We start from the raw sequence: 14334 nt of genomic DNA, 5'->3' as shown, positions 1-14334 counted from the left end.
AAAATGTATATTCTGTAGTTGCTGGATGAAATATTCTGTAGTTATATGCCAGGTCCAATTGGTCTAAAGTGTAGTTTAAATCCTGTGTTTCTCTGTTGATTTGTTCAATGCTGAGAGAAGGGTGTTCTGGTCTCCAACTGCTATTGTATTGGACTTACCTTCTTCTTTAGGTCTAGTAGTGTTTACTTTATATATCTGGAGGCTCCACTATTGGGTGCATATGTATTTATGATGGTTGTGTCTTCTTGCTGGATAGATCCTTTCATCATTATATAGTGGCCTTCTTTGTCTCATTTCATGGTTTTTGGTTTAAAGTCTATTTTATTCAATATAAGAATAGCTACTCATGCTTGTTGTTATTTTCCGTTTGTGTATTATATCTTTTTCCATCCCTTCACTCGTAGTCTCTGTGTGTCTTTATGGGTGAGGTGAGTCTTTTAAAGATAGCATATAGTTGGGTCTACCTTTTTAATCCAATCAGCCAGTCTGTGTCTTTTGAGTGTTGAGTTTAATCCATTTACAATTAGGGTTGTTATTAAAAGGTATTGTCTTACTCCCGGAATTTTATAGACTTGACTTTGGATGTTTTAAATATATTTTGTTCATTTCTTCCCCTTTTATTGTTTGTCTTCAGTGTTTGTTGGATTTTTCAGGTCATAAGATACAATTTCTTTCTCTTTCTCATTTGCATTTTTGTTCTATCAGTGAGTTTTGTGCTTTTTTGTATGTTTGTGGTAGCAACTTTGTTTTTCAGATTCCAGATGCAGGACCCCCTTGAGGATTTCTTGTAGGGCTGGTTGTGTGGTGGTGAACTCCCACAGTTTTTGTTTAGCTGGGAAATACACTACTTCTCCCTCATTTATGTAGGATAGCCTTGATGGGTATGGTATTTTTGATGACAGATTTTCTTTTAGTATTTTGAATATATCATCCCATTCTCTTCTGGTCTGTAAAGTTTTGTTGAGAAGTATGCTGTTAGTTTGATGGGGACTCCCTATAGGTGACCTGACACTTTTCTCTTGCTGTTTTTTTTTTTTTTTTTCTTTGTGACTGGGAAGGGATTGCAACCCTCGGCATGGTGTGGTCTGCACCATGCTCAGCCAGTGAGCGCACCGGCCATCCCCATATAGGATCCGAACCCATGGCCTCAGCGCTAACAGCGCTGCACTCTCCCAAGTGAGCCATGGGGCCGGCTCTCTCTTGCTGTTTTTAAGATTCTCTGTTTTTGAGGTTTACCAAAAATAGTCACCAGCTTGACTATGATGTGTCTTGGAGAGGACATTTTCAGACTGAATCTGTTGGGATCTCTGAGCCTCCTGGATCTGAAGGTCCATGTCTCCCTATATCTGGGAAGTTTTCTACTATTATTTCATTAAATAGGTTTTCAATGTCTTTTCCTTTCTCCTCCACTTCTGGAACACCCATGATTTGAATGTGTGCTTAAGGTTGTCTGCTAGCTCTCTTAGATTTTTTATTATTATTATTAGTTTTGTCTGCCTGGGTTATTTCAAAAAGACCATCTTCAAGATCAGAAATTCTCTCTTCTGCTTGCTCTAACCTTCTGCGTAAGATCTTGGTTGTGTTTTTAATTTTGTTGAATGAATCCTTCAGTTTCAGGAGTTCTGCCACATTCTTTTTTAAGGTATCAATTTCTTTGTTAATCTCCTCCTTCGTATCCTGTATACTTTTTCTCATTTCATTATGTTGTCTGAGTATTCTTGTATCACATTGAGTTTCCTTCAGATTGTTGCTCAGAATTCTTTTTCAGTCATTTCAAGGGTTTCCTCCTCTATGGGATCTGGTACTTGAGAGTTATCATATTCCTTTGGTGGTGTCATATTTTCTTATTTTTTCAGAATTCTGGTATCTCTATGTTGATGTCTGGTCATGTGGTAGAGCAGTTGCTTCTTCTATTACTCTGGAGTGGGCTTTGAGGAAAGAGACTTCTTCCTGTAGATATGTTTTATATTGACCAGTGAGTAGGGTATTTTAGTATTGGTTCTGGGTAGATGCAGTAGTGTAGTCTCCATGTGGGTACTTCAGCCATATACAGTGTTGGAGTTGTGTGTGAGTGGCCTATGCATTGGGACACTTAGTGATTCCTTGCTGAGATGAGTGATATTGTGCTGGTTTGTTGAGGACATGGGAGAGCTCTCAAGTTCTTTGGAGAAGTGCCCGGGTGCCCTGTTGCTCTTTGGCTGGGGTGGGTGACCCTGGGTGGGCTTATTGGCACCTGGCTAGTGTCCTCTGACCCTGATGGGTCCACTGGGGTATACTGGAGCTCTTCAGATTGAATGGGTGACCCTGGGTGGAGTTTCTCTTTCCTCCTTCCTACAGGCAAGGGCTCCTTCTGGGTCCTTGCTTCCCCTGCTTGGGGAATGGGTTCGTGGTGATTGGGAATTTTCTTCTTTAATCTATTTGGGTATCCTGGGTTTCTGCACTTTCAGGTGGTTCTGCATGTGTCTCTCCCCGGATTAAGGCAGTCACATCGCCTGAACATAACTTCCCGCCCCCAGCTGTGCTACCATGTGTGGCAGCATAATTGCCCCTGGGGCACTAGATCACAAGTCTGCGCTTGCTCATCTCTTTCCCTGGGCTCTACTGGTGACTCTCCTTCTGTCAATGCAGTCAAGTGGTCAGTGGTTGCGTCTGTGGTATCAAGCTACCCTTGCGGTGTCAGTGGTTGTTGTGGTGGCTGTGGCAGCTCACGCATGCGGCAGCAGTGTCTGCAGCAGTGGCAGGGGCTGCCCGCAGCTCCTGAGGTCCTGCATGCTCCTACCATATGTGGGGCAGGTGCTGCCCTCAGCTCCTGAGGTCCCCTTTTGTCAGGTGGGGGCTGCCTGCAGCAGCTGAGGTCCACAGGCAGGCGACTGCCATCTGTTGGGCAGGGGCTTTCCACGGCTGCACTTTTTTCTACTCTTTTGATGTATGTATTTATTGCTAAAAACTTCCATCTGAGAACTGCTTTTGCTGTGTCCCATAGGTTCTGGTATGCTTCCATCTTCATTTGTCTTGAATTTTAAAATTTCCTCTTTAATCTCTTCTTTGACCCATTCATTGTTTAGGAGCATGTTGCTTAATTTCCATGTATTTGTACAGTTTCCAATGTCCCTACTGTTAACTGATTTCTAGTTTTATTCCATTGTTGTCAGACAAGATAGCTGATATAATTTCAGTTTTTAAAAATTTGTTGAAACTTGTTTTGTGACATAACATATGGTTTATTCTAGAGAATGTTCCATATGCTGCTGAGAAGAATATGTATTCTGCAGCTGTTGTACGAACTGTTAATAAATATTAGTTAGGTCTAATTCATCTATAGTGGAGATTAACTCCAATTTTTTGGTTAATTTTCTATCCAGATGATCATTCCTTTGCTGAAAGTGAGGAATTAAAGTCCACAACTATTATTGTCTTGAAGTCTATTTCTTCTACTAGGTCTAACAGTATTTGCTTTACATATCTGGGTGCTCTAGTGGTGGGTGTGTATATATTGGAATTGTTATGTACTCTTGTTGAATTGACTCCTTTATCATTATATAATGACCTTCCTTTTTAAAAATTTTTCCTTGGCTTGAAGTCTATTTTACCTGAGAGGAGTGTAGCCACTCCTGCTTTTTTGGTTTCCATTTGCATGAAATATCTTTTTCCATCTCTTCCCTTTGGTCAATGTGTGTTTTTATAGGTGAAGTGAGTTTCTTGTAGGCAGCATATTGTTGGTTCTTGTTTTATATTTCATTGATACACTCTGTCTTTTAATTGAGATATTTAATCCATTTATATTTAGAGTTATTATTGATAAAACAGGGACTTGTTACTGACACTTTGTTACTTTTTTCTGGTTGTTTTGTAGTTCCTTTTTTCTTTTTTTCTGGTGTTACTGTCTTCTTTGTGATTGAGTGGTTTCCTCTAGCAGGATATTTTGATTTCTTGCTATTTACTTTTGGTATGTCCATTAATAGGCTTTTGTGTTATGGTTACCATGAGGCTTACCAAAAACATGTTTTAGTTATAACAGATTATTTTATTTATTTATTTATTTATTTTTTAAATTTTATTTTGTCGATATACATTGTAGCTGATTATTGCTCCCCATCACCAAAACCTCCCTCCCTTCTCCCTCCCCCCTCCCCCCCAACAATGTCCTTTCTGTTTGCTTGTTGTATCAACTTCAAATAATTGTGGTTGTTATATCTTCTTCCCCCCCCCCCCCCCCGGTTTGTGTGTGTGTGTGTGTATGTGTGTGTGTGAATTTATATATTAATTTTTAGCTCCCTCCAATAAGGGAGAACATGTGGTATTTCTCTTTCTGTGCCTGACTTGTTTCACTTAATATTCTCTCAAGGTCCATCCATGTTGTTGCAAATGGCAGTATTTCATTCGTTTTTATAGCTGAGTAGTATTCCATTGTGTAGATGTACCACATTTTCCGTATCCACTCATCTGATGATGGGCATTTGGGCTGGTTCCAACTCTTGGCTATTGTAAAGAGTGCTGCGATGAACATTGGGGAACAGGTATACCTTCGACTTGATGATTTCCATTCCTCTGGGTATATTCCCAACAGTGGGATGGCTGGGTCGTATGGTAGATCTATTTGCAATTGTTTAAGGAACCTCCATACCATTTTCCATAGAGGCTGCACCATTTTGCAGTCCCACCAACAATGTATGAGATTTCCTTTTTCTCCGCAGCCTCGCCAGCATTTATCGTTCATAGTCTTTTGGATTTTAGCCATCCTAACTGGGGTTAGATGGTATCTCAATGTGGTTTTGATTTGCATTTCCCGGATGCTGAGTGATGTTGAGCATTTTTTCATATGTCTGTTGGCCATTTGGATATCTTCCTTAGAGAAATGCCTACTTAGCTCTTTTGCCCATTTTTTAATTGGGTTGCTTGTTTTCTTCTTGTAAAGTTGTTTGAGTTCCTTATATATTCTGGATATTAATCCTTTGTCAGATGTATATTTTGCAAATATTTTCTCCCACTCTGTTGGTTGTCTTTTAACTATGTTAATTGTTTCTTTTGCTGTGCAGAAGCTTTTTAGTTTGATATAATCCCATTTGTTTATTTTTCCTTTGGTTGCCCGTGCTTTTGGGGTCGTATTCATGAAGTCTGTGCCCAGTCCTATTTCCTGAAGTGTTTCTCCTATGTTTTCTTTAAGAAGTTTTATTGTCTCAGGGTGTATATTTAAATCCTTAATCCATTTTGAGTTGATTTTAGTATATGGTGAGAGGTATGGATCTAGTTTCATTCTCCTGCATGTCGATATCCAGTTATCCCAGCACCACTTGCTGAAGAGGCAGTCCCTTCCCCAGTGAATAGGCTTGGTGCCTTTGTCAAAGATCAGATGGCAGTAAGTGTGTGGGTTGATTTCTGGATTCTCTATTCTATTCCATTGGTCAGTGTGTCTGTTTTTATGCCAGTACCATACTGTTTTGGTTATTATAGCTTTGTAGTATAGCTTAAAGTCAGGTAGTGTTATGCCTCCAGCTTTATTTTTTTTTCTGAGCATTGCTTTGGCTATTCGTGGTCTTTTATTGTTCCATATAAATGTCTGAATAGTTTTTTCCATTTCTGAGAAAAATGTCTTTGGAATTTTGATGGGGATTGCATTGAATTTGTATATCACTTTGGGTAGTATGGACATTTTCACTATGTTGATTCTTCCAATCCAAGAGCATGGAATATCTTTCCATCTTCTTGTATCCTCTCTAATTTCTCTCAGCAGTGGTTTGTAGTTCTCATTATAGAGATTTTTCACCTCCTTGGTTAACTCAATTCCTAAGTATTTTATTTTTTTGGTGGCTATTGTAAATGGGCAGGCTTTCTTGATTTCTCCTTCTGCATGTTCACTATTGGAGAAAAGAAATGCTACTGATTTTTGTGTGTTGATTTTGTATCCTGCTACTGTGCTGAAATCATTTATCAATTCCAACAGTTTTTTTGTAGAGGTTTTAGGCTGTTCGATATATAGGATCATGTCATCTGCAAACAGGGACAGTTTGACTTCATCTTTTCCAATCTGGATGCCCTTAATTTCCTTCTCTTCTCTGATTGCTCTGGCTAGTACTTCCAACACTATGTTGAATAGGAGTGGTGAGAGTGGGCACCCTTGTCTAGTGCCTGTTCTTAAAGGAAAAGCTTTCAGCTTTTCCCCATTCAGGATGATATTGGCAGTGGGTTTGTCATATATGGCTTTAATTATGTTGAGATACTTTCCCTCTATACCTAACTTATAGAGGGTCTTTGTCATGAATGAGTGCTGAACTTTATCAAATGCTTTTTCAGCATCTATAGAGATGATCATATGGTCCTTGTGTTTGAGTTTATTAATATGGTGTATCACATTTATTGATTTGCGTATGTTGAACCAACCTTGCATCCCTGGGATGAATCCCACTTGATCGTGATGAATAATTTTTCGTATGTGTTGCTGTATTCTGTTTGCTAGTATTTTAGTGAGGATTTTTGCATCTATATTCACCAAGGATATCGGCCTGTAGTTTTCTTTTTTGGTTATATCTTTACCTGGTTTTGGTATCAGGATGATGTTTGCTTCATAGAATGAGTTTGGGAGATTTGCGTCCTTTTCAATCTTTTGGAAAAGTTTGTAAAGAATCGGTGTCAATTCCTCTTTGAATGTTTGGTAAAATTCTGCTGTGAATCCATCTGTTCCTGGGCTTTTCTTTGTTGGGAGCCTTCTGATAACAGCTTCAATCTCCTTTATTGTTATTGTTCTGTTCAAATTTTCTACGTCTTCACGGTTCAGTTTTGGGAGCTTGTGTGTGTCCAGAAATTTATCCATTTCCTCCAGATTTTCAAATTTGTTGGCGTATAGTTGTTTGTAGTAGTCTCGAATGATTCCTTGTATTTCAGATGAATCAGTTGTAATATCGCCTTTTTCATTTCTAATTTTTGTTATTTGAGTCTTCTCTCTTCTTTTTTTTGTTAGCCATGCTAATGGTTTGTCAATTTTATTTATCTTTTCAAAAAACCAACTTTTTGATTCGTTGATCTTTTGAATTGTTTTTTGGTTTTCAATTTCATTCAGGTCTGCTCTAATCTTAATGATTCCTTTCCGTCTGCTAACTTTAGAATTGGATTGTTCTTGTTTTTCTAGTTCTTTAAGGTGAAGTGTTAGGTTGTTCACTTGCCATCTTTCTATTCTTCTGAAGTGAGCATTTAATGCAATAAATTTTCCCCTCAATACTGCTTTTGCAGTATCCCACAGGTTTTGGTATGATGTATCATTGTTTTCATTAGTTTCAATAAACTTTTTGATTTCCTGCTTGATTTCTTCTTGGACCCATATGTCATTAAGTAGAATGCTGTTTAATTTCCATGTGTTTGTATAGTTTCCAGAGTTTTGTTTGTTATTAATATCTAGTTTTAATCCATTGTGGTCTGAGAAGATACATGGGATAATTCCAATTTTTTTTAATTTATTGAGACTTGATTTGTGACCTAATATGTGATCTATCCTGGAGAATGATCCATGTGCTGATGAGAAGAATGAATATTCTGAGGTTGTTGGGTGGAATGTTCTGTAGATATCTGCCAATTCCAATTGGTCTAGAGTCTTGTTTAGATCTTGTGTTTCTCTACTGATTCTTTGCCTAGATGATCTGTCTAATATTGACAGTGGAGTGTTCAGGTCCCCTGCTATTATGGTATTAGTGTCTATTTCCTTCTTTAGGTCTAATAGAGTTTGTTTTATAAATCTGGCTGCTCCAACATTGGGTGAGTACATATTTATGATTGTTATGTCTTCTTGATGGATCAGTCCTTTTATCATTAAGTAGTGTCCCTCATTGTCTCTTTTTATGGTTTTTAGTTTAAAGTCTATTTTGTCAGATATAAGAATAGCCACTCCAGCTCGTTTTTCTTTTCTGTTTGCATGGTAAATCTTTTTCCATCCTTTCACTCTTAGTCTGTGTGAATCTTTATGGGTGAGGTGGGTCTCTTGTAGGCAGCATATAGTTGGGTCCTGCTTTTTGATCCAGTCAGCCAGTCTGTGTCTTTTAATTGGGGAATTTAAGCCTTTAACATTAAGAGTTGTTATTGAAAGGTGTTGATTTATTCCTAGCATTTTATTGGTTGTTTGGTTGTCTTAGGTGTCTTTTGTTCCTTGCTTTCTGATTTACTGTTTGGTTTCTTTGTTTGTTGGTTCCTTAGGTTGTAGATAGTGTTTTTGTTAGCTTGTTTTCTCTTCATGAATGCCATTTTTATTGTACTAGCGGGTTTAGATTTTTCTTAGGTTTTTATGGCAGTGGTAGTTATTTTTCAGGAACCAAACCCAGTAGTCCCTTGAGGATTTCTTGTAAGGGTGGTCTTGTGGTAGTGAACTCCCGCAGTTTTTGTTTGTCTGAGAAATATACTATTTGCCCCTCATTTCGGAAGGATAGCCTTGCAGGGTAGAGTATTCTTGGCTGGCAATCTTTGTCTTTTAGTATTTTGAAAATATCATCCCATTCCTTTCTAGCTTTTAGGGTTTGTGATGAAAAGTCTGATGTTAACCTGATTGGGGCTCCCTTATAGGTGATTTGATGCTTCTCTCTTGCAGCTTTTAAGATTCTCTCTTTGTCTCTGAGTTTTGCCAATTTGACTATGACATGTCTTGGAGAAGGCCTTTTTGGGTTGAATACGTTTGGAGATCGCTGAGCTTCCTGGATCTGAAGATCTGTGATTTTTCCTATACCTGGGAAGTTTTCTGCCACTATTTTGTTGAATATGTTTTCAATGGAATCTCCATTTTCCTCCCCTTCTGGAATACCCATGACTCGGATATTTGAGCGCTTGAGGTTGTCTGATATCTCTCTCAGATTTTCTTCCATGTCCTTGATTCTTTTTTCTTTCTTTTTGTCTGCTTGTGTTATTTCAAACAGCCCATCTTCAAGTTCAGAGGTTCTCTCTTCAACTTCAACAAGCCTGCTGGTTAAACTCTCCGTTGTGTTTTTTATTTCGCTGAATAACTTCTTCAGTTCAGCAAGTTCTGCTACATTTTTTTTCAGGACATTGATTTCCTTGTATATTTCCTCTTTCAGATCCTGTATACTTTTCCTCATTTCATCATGATGTCTAGCTGAGTTTTCTTGTATCTCATTCAGTTTCCTTAGAATTATCACTCGAAATTCCTTGTCAGTTATTTCAAGGGCTTCTTGTTCTATAGGATCTAGAGTATGAGATTTATTAACTTTTGGTGGTGTACTTTCTTGATTTTTTGTATTTCTGGTGTCTTTTTTTTGGTGTTTATTCATTGTGGCAGGGGGTTTCACAGTCCACCGGTTTGAGACTAATGACTAACTAGGATGTTGCTGTGGTTGCCAATTTGGTATGGCTCCCGCCGTGACTGCTCAGTTGGCCTCTAGTGTCTTGTGTGTGTGGTTGCCTCAGGTCTTGGGCTTCTCCGGGGATCCACCTTTCTGGTCAGCTTGTACTCTGCTGGGCTGGTGGATCACGTACCACAGGGTGTGTGATCTCTGTTGAGCTTTCACTTCCTGTACAGGACTTCTCCCCGTTCCGTGTGCTCTGGCCCAAGCTGTTAGATCGTGCAGTGGCGACCCTACCGGGTGTGTGGTTTCTGTCGAGTCTCCGCCTCCCTGGCCGCACGTCTCCCCCCTCTGTGCACACTGTGCTGGGCTGGGGTGTGTCTTCTGCAACCCTCGTCTATCAGCTGGGCCTTCAAGACCCTGCTCAGCACCGCCTCGCCCAGGAAGTCTACCAGGTTTCTGCTAGGCACAGACGACCGGTCTCTCTGGGTGCCTTTGTAGCACTGTGTAGATCTTTCTCGGGTCTTGTTCACCTTTGTATCCCCCCGGTATAAACCGAGTCTAGTGCCCGCCTGCAGCCTGCTCTCCGGCAGGTTCAAGCGGACCTGGGAACTCTCCTACCACACTATTCCCAACCAGAAATTCGTTAGGCTTTTTTCCAAACTGGTGGTCGCAGAGATGGTATCTGCCTCCCAGTAACAGGAAGTTTACGGGGGCCGGAGTCCAGGGTGTGGTGGAGTGACAGTCGGCCCGCCAGTACTTCCTAGCCCTCCCAACACTGGTCGGGAGGCCCCACACCCCCAGCCCCGCCAGAGAACCGCGGAGGGAGTGGGAGAGGAGGCCGGCCCGCAGGGTCCGGAAAGCCCCGCGCCAGGCCAAGCAAATGGGCTCAGTGATGGCCGAGCAGGGCGGAGCTGCCCGCACCTGGGAAAATGGAGGCAGCACCGGGGCAGTGAGTGGCCTGGTGGTGCAGGCGGGAGCCGCGTGGGCATCCACCCCCCGAACAGAGCTGTGCCAGGGATCACTCACAGTGCTGTGCCAGGTCGGGCGCTCGCTCTGTCTCTGGTTTGTTGCCTTCCGTGTTCTCAGCGCTGCCGCCTCGGGCTGTTCAGTCGCGGCGCCGCTCGGGCGCTCCCAGGAATCTTCTTTAATGCCGGCCTGAAACCTCGAATCCTGAATAGGGCAGCTGGCCGCCTTCAGTGCGGCCCCAGCCTCCGGGATCCTGGCTGCATCCACAGCAGCCCTGGCGCCGTGTTCCCTGTTTCAAGACTCGCTTTTGCAGCTAAGAATCAGTTCTTTTCCTGCTCCACACTTCAAAGCTGTTGCCTGTAAATGAGGCAGCCTCTCCTGCCGGGGGCAAAGTGGCGTTGAGCCCCCACGACCGGCCAGCAGCAGCAGTCCTCCCTTAAGAGATGGCCAGAGGAAGGTCCACAAGTTTCCCGGCTGCCTGAGGCCCAGTGGCCACCTTTTCCACCTCAGCTACTCTGCGCCAGCCGCCGCAGCCGCCGCCATCTTGAAACTCCTTTTATGGGATTCTATAACAGATTATTTTAAACTAATAACAACTTAACCTCGATTGCTAAGAAAAAAGAAAAAAATAAAGCCAATTCTATGCTTTGATGTCATCCCTCCCACTTCTTGACCTTTTGTTGTTTCAAGTTACATCTTTAATATTGCCTTTCTCTTATATGGTTGTTGTATTTATTATTATCTTATTAGGTTTGTCCCTTAGTCTTACAATAAGGATATAAGTGGTTTATTCACCACCCTTACTACCTTGGAGTATCCTGAGATTGTGTATGTACTTTATTGGTGAGTTTTGTACTTTCATATGTTTTGTTACACTTTAGTGTTGTCTCCTTTCATATTGAAGAACTCCCTTTATCATTTTTTGTAAGGCAGGTCTAGTGTTGATGAATTCCCTTAGCTTTTGTTTGTCTGGGACTTTACAGAATTTTTGGTTGACAGTCTCTTTCCTTCAGCACTTTGAATATATCACCTCACTCTCTTGGCCTAGAGGGTTTCTACTGAGAAATCCACTGAGAGCCATATTGGGGTCCCATTGAATGTTATGAGTTTCTTTTCTTTTTTTGCTTTTGGTATTCTTTCCTAATCTCTGATTTTTGATAATTTGATTATAAAGTGCCTTGGGGTGTTTGTCTTTGGATTGAATTTGATTGGTGAACGCTGAGTTCCTTAACCTGAATGCTGTCATCTTTCTCCATACTTGGGAAATTTTTCAGCCATTATTTCCTTAAATATGCTTTCTAGGCTTCTTCCTGTTTTGTCTCAATTTTGTTTTTTGTATATCCCCCTTTCCTTGAGTGGGGTAGAACCTGTTAATAAAATAGGATAGTTATCCCCTTGACTTAGTTATGTTATATAACAAAGGTAATGGGATAGTTACTCTCATGATTATGTTACATTATATAAGACTCCATCATAGCAGACTGGAGAGATATTCTCTTGTTGGCTTTTAAGAAGTAAGCTGCCATGTTGTGATAGGGCCATGTGGCTAGGACCTGAGGGTGGCCTCTAGGAGTTCAGAGCAAAACCCTGCCCACAGCCATCAAGAAAACAAGGATGACTTCAGCCCTGTATCTATAAAGAAATAAATTTTCCTAACAACCAGTGAGTTTAAAAAAGCCCCTTCTGACACCTACAGTTTTAGCCTGGTAAGACTCCAAGCACAGGATGCATCTGTGAGGTAATTAATTTTCATTGTTTTAAGCTGCTAGGTTTGAGGTAATTTTTTTACACAGCAACAAAAAATGAATACAATAGCAACAGAAAGAAAGAAATTAAATAGTCTAAAAATAAAAATGAACAGGAGCTCAGCAACTTTTGGGATAATACCATATTATCTAACATTCATATAACTGGAATCCCAGAAAGCAGTGGGAGGTGGTGGGGTGGAAATATTTGACAAAATAAAGGCTGAAAATTTGTCCAATTTGATTAAAATTATACTCTGATAAATCTAAGAATTTCAGCAAACCCCAAGCAGGATAGACACTCACACATCAAGTTAAACCACAATCAAACTACTGAAAACCAGTAATAGAAGGAATAGTCTTGAAAAGCAGTCAGGGGGAAAAAAAACACATATTACAAGTAGAGGAACAAACATAAGAACACAAGACTTTTCATAAGAAACTACGTAAGACAGAAGATAAAGGGCTGACTCCTTTAAATTGCTGAAAAATACACCCTCAAGCTAGAGAGGCAACAAATGGCTTTCTGGTGGCAGATGTGGCACTGTGTGTTTAGTGTATGAGGCTCCATTCTCCTCAACCTGAGTAGTGCTGTGCTGTAGTTTTGGCAGAAGTCCTGGCTTCTGTCCAGCCTTCCTTCCCTGATTCTAAACTTAGTCCTGCACCACCTAGGTCTCTCTTACAGGTAACCAAATAGGCTTTCAATACATTTTATTTCTGCTTAGATCACACATAATTGGTGATTATGTGTAACATAACAGGCACCTAAAAACTATAAACTCTTAAAAACAGAGAAAATTCTTATTTTCTACTCATCTTATTTTCTTATCACAATTTCAACATGGTGGGGAGGTAGGGTCAAGTTAACTGAGTACTTTTTCTTTTTTTTTTTTTTTAAAAGATGACCGGTAAGGGGATCTTAACCCTTGACTTGGTGTTGTCAGCACCACGCTCAGCCAGTGAGCGAACCGGCCATCCGTATATGGGATCCGAACCCGGGGCCTTGGTGCTATCAGCACCGCACTCTCCCGAGTGAGCCACGGGCCGGCCCCGAACTGAGTACTTTTTCTAAGGCATTATAGCTACCTCCTTCATCCAAATTTATACATTTCTTCAAATTTTCCTTCAAGACTTTTTTCCTATCTATGCTTTCCTCACCATTTCCATGTTCTAGTCATTTCTTGGCTGGACTACTGTTATGGGCTGAATTATGTCCCTCTCCTCCCCCACCCCCCTATCCCAAATTCATGTGTCAAAGCCCTAACCCTTGATGTGACTGTATTTGGAGATAATTAAGGTTAAATGAGGCCATAGGGGAGGGCCCTAATCCAATAGGACTGGTGTCCTTATAAGAAAGGAAGAGAGACCAGAGATCTCTCTTTCTCTCTCTGAGCACACACAAAGGAAAGGCCATGTGAGGACACAGCAAGAAGGCAGCTGTCTACAAGTTAGGAAGAGTGTCCACACCAGGAACCAAATTTGCCAGCACCTTGGTCTTAGACTTCTAACCTCCAAAACTGTGAGAAGATAAATTTCTCTTGCTCAAGTCACCCAGCCTGTGGCAGCTGACTAAAATAAGTATGATAATCATAAGGTAGCTGAGATACAGCCTTCAGACTTCTTGACATGGCCATCAAATTGATCTCATTAAAGTTCATGGAACTCAGAGTTACTTGAGATCTCCCTGCCACTTAGAGATTTGGATGAGGTTGGCTTAAACCTTTAGTTTCACAGCAAATGAAAGACCACTGCCGTCGATTTAATTTATTCAGATTTCCAAACTTTTTTTCATGTTCCCTGTAGATTTATTCCTGCAACCCTAAGTCTTCCATTAGTTTAACCCTCTGCTGGCTGGTACACTGAATCTCAGAATCTTCACCATTGTCCACTAGAAATTAAATTAACTCATGACTTTGGGACTGTACAACTTTAATTAAAGCTGCAGGAGCTATGGAAGGAAGTTACATCCGACACGGCACAGTCTTCTGCCCTCTAATAGGTTTTCCTTTTGACACTGCACTGGCTTCCAAAACTAGTAATTCACTGTGTGATTATCCCCACAACCCTCTGAGAAATAAACTCTAGCTCCCTTACCCTTACTGGGCCTATCTCACTTCCTCAACCCCTAAGTTATTCTGCTGAATAAACATTTTTCTATTCCTTTACACAGAAACCGAACCATATTGTTCCCTTCTTGAAACTCGTTTGCCATCTCCTGATTGCATATATGCAGAGACTAGACTCTAGTCTAGCATTCCAGGAACTCTACAGTTTTCTTCCTCTACCCTCCCCAATGGGCGTGGTGACCACTCTGTCCTGGACCTACCTGCCTGGCCCAGTGGTGTCAA

General features: G+C 40.9%; 1 protein-coding gene across 1 annotated transcript in view; it reads right to left on the bottom strand.

Moving 5' to 3' along the window:
• Positions 1 to 12484: 12484 nt before the first annotated feature.
• GDPD4 (glycerophosphodiester phosphodiesterase domain containing 4) overlaps positions 12485 to 14334 on the bottom strand; it is an 89791-nt gene continuing 87941 nt past the window's right edge. The window contains exon 16 of the mRNA XM_063094872.1: positions 12485 to 12489. Within this exon, the coding sequence (XP_062950942.1) occupies positions 12485 to 12489 (5 nt within the window). The remainder of the gene's footprint in view (positions 12490 to 14334) is intronic.

The sequence above is a fragment of the Cynocephalus volans genome, chromosome 4 (genome assembly GCF_027409185.1).
Source record: "Cynocephalus volans isolate mCynVol1 chromosome 4, mCynVol1.pri, whole genome shotgun sequence".
NCBI lineage: Eukaryota > Metazoa > Chordata > Mammalia > Dermoptera > Cynocephalidae > Cynocephalus > Cynocephalus volans.
Note: the sequence above shows the minus strand (reverse complement) of the source record. Positions and strands in the feature narration are given on the sequence as shown.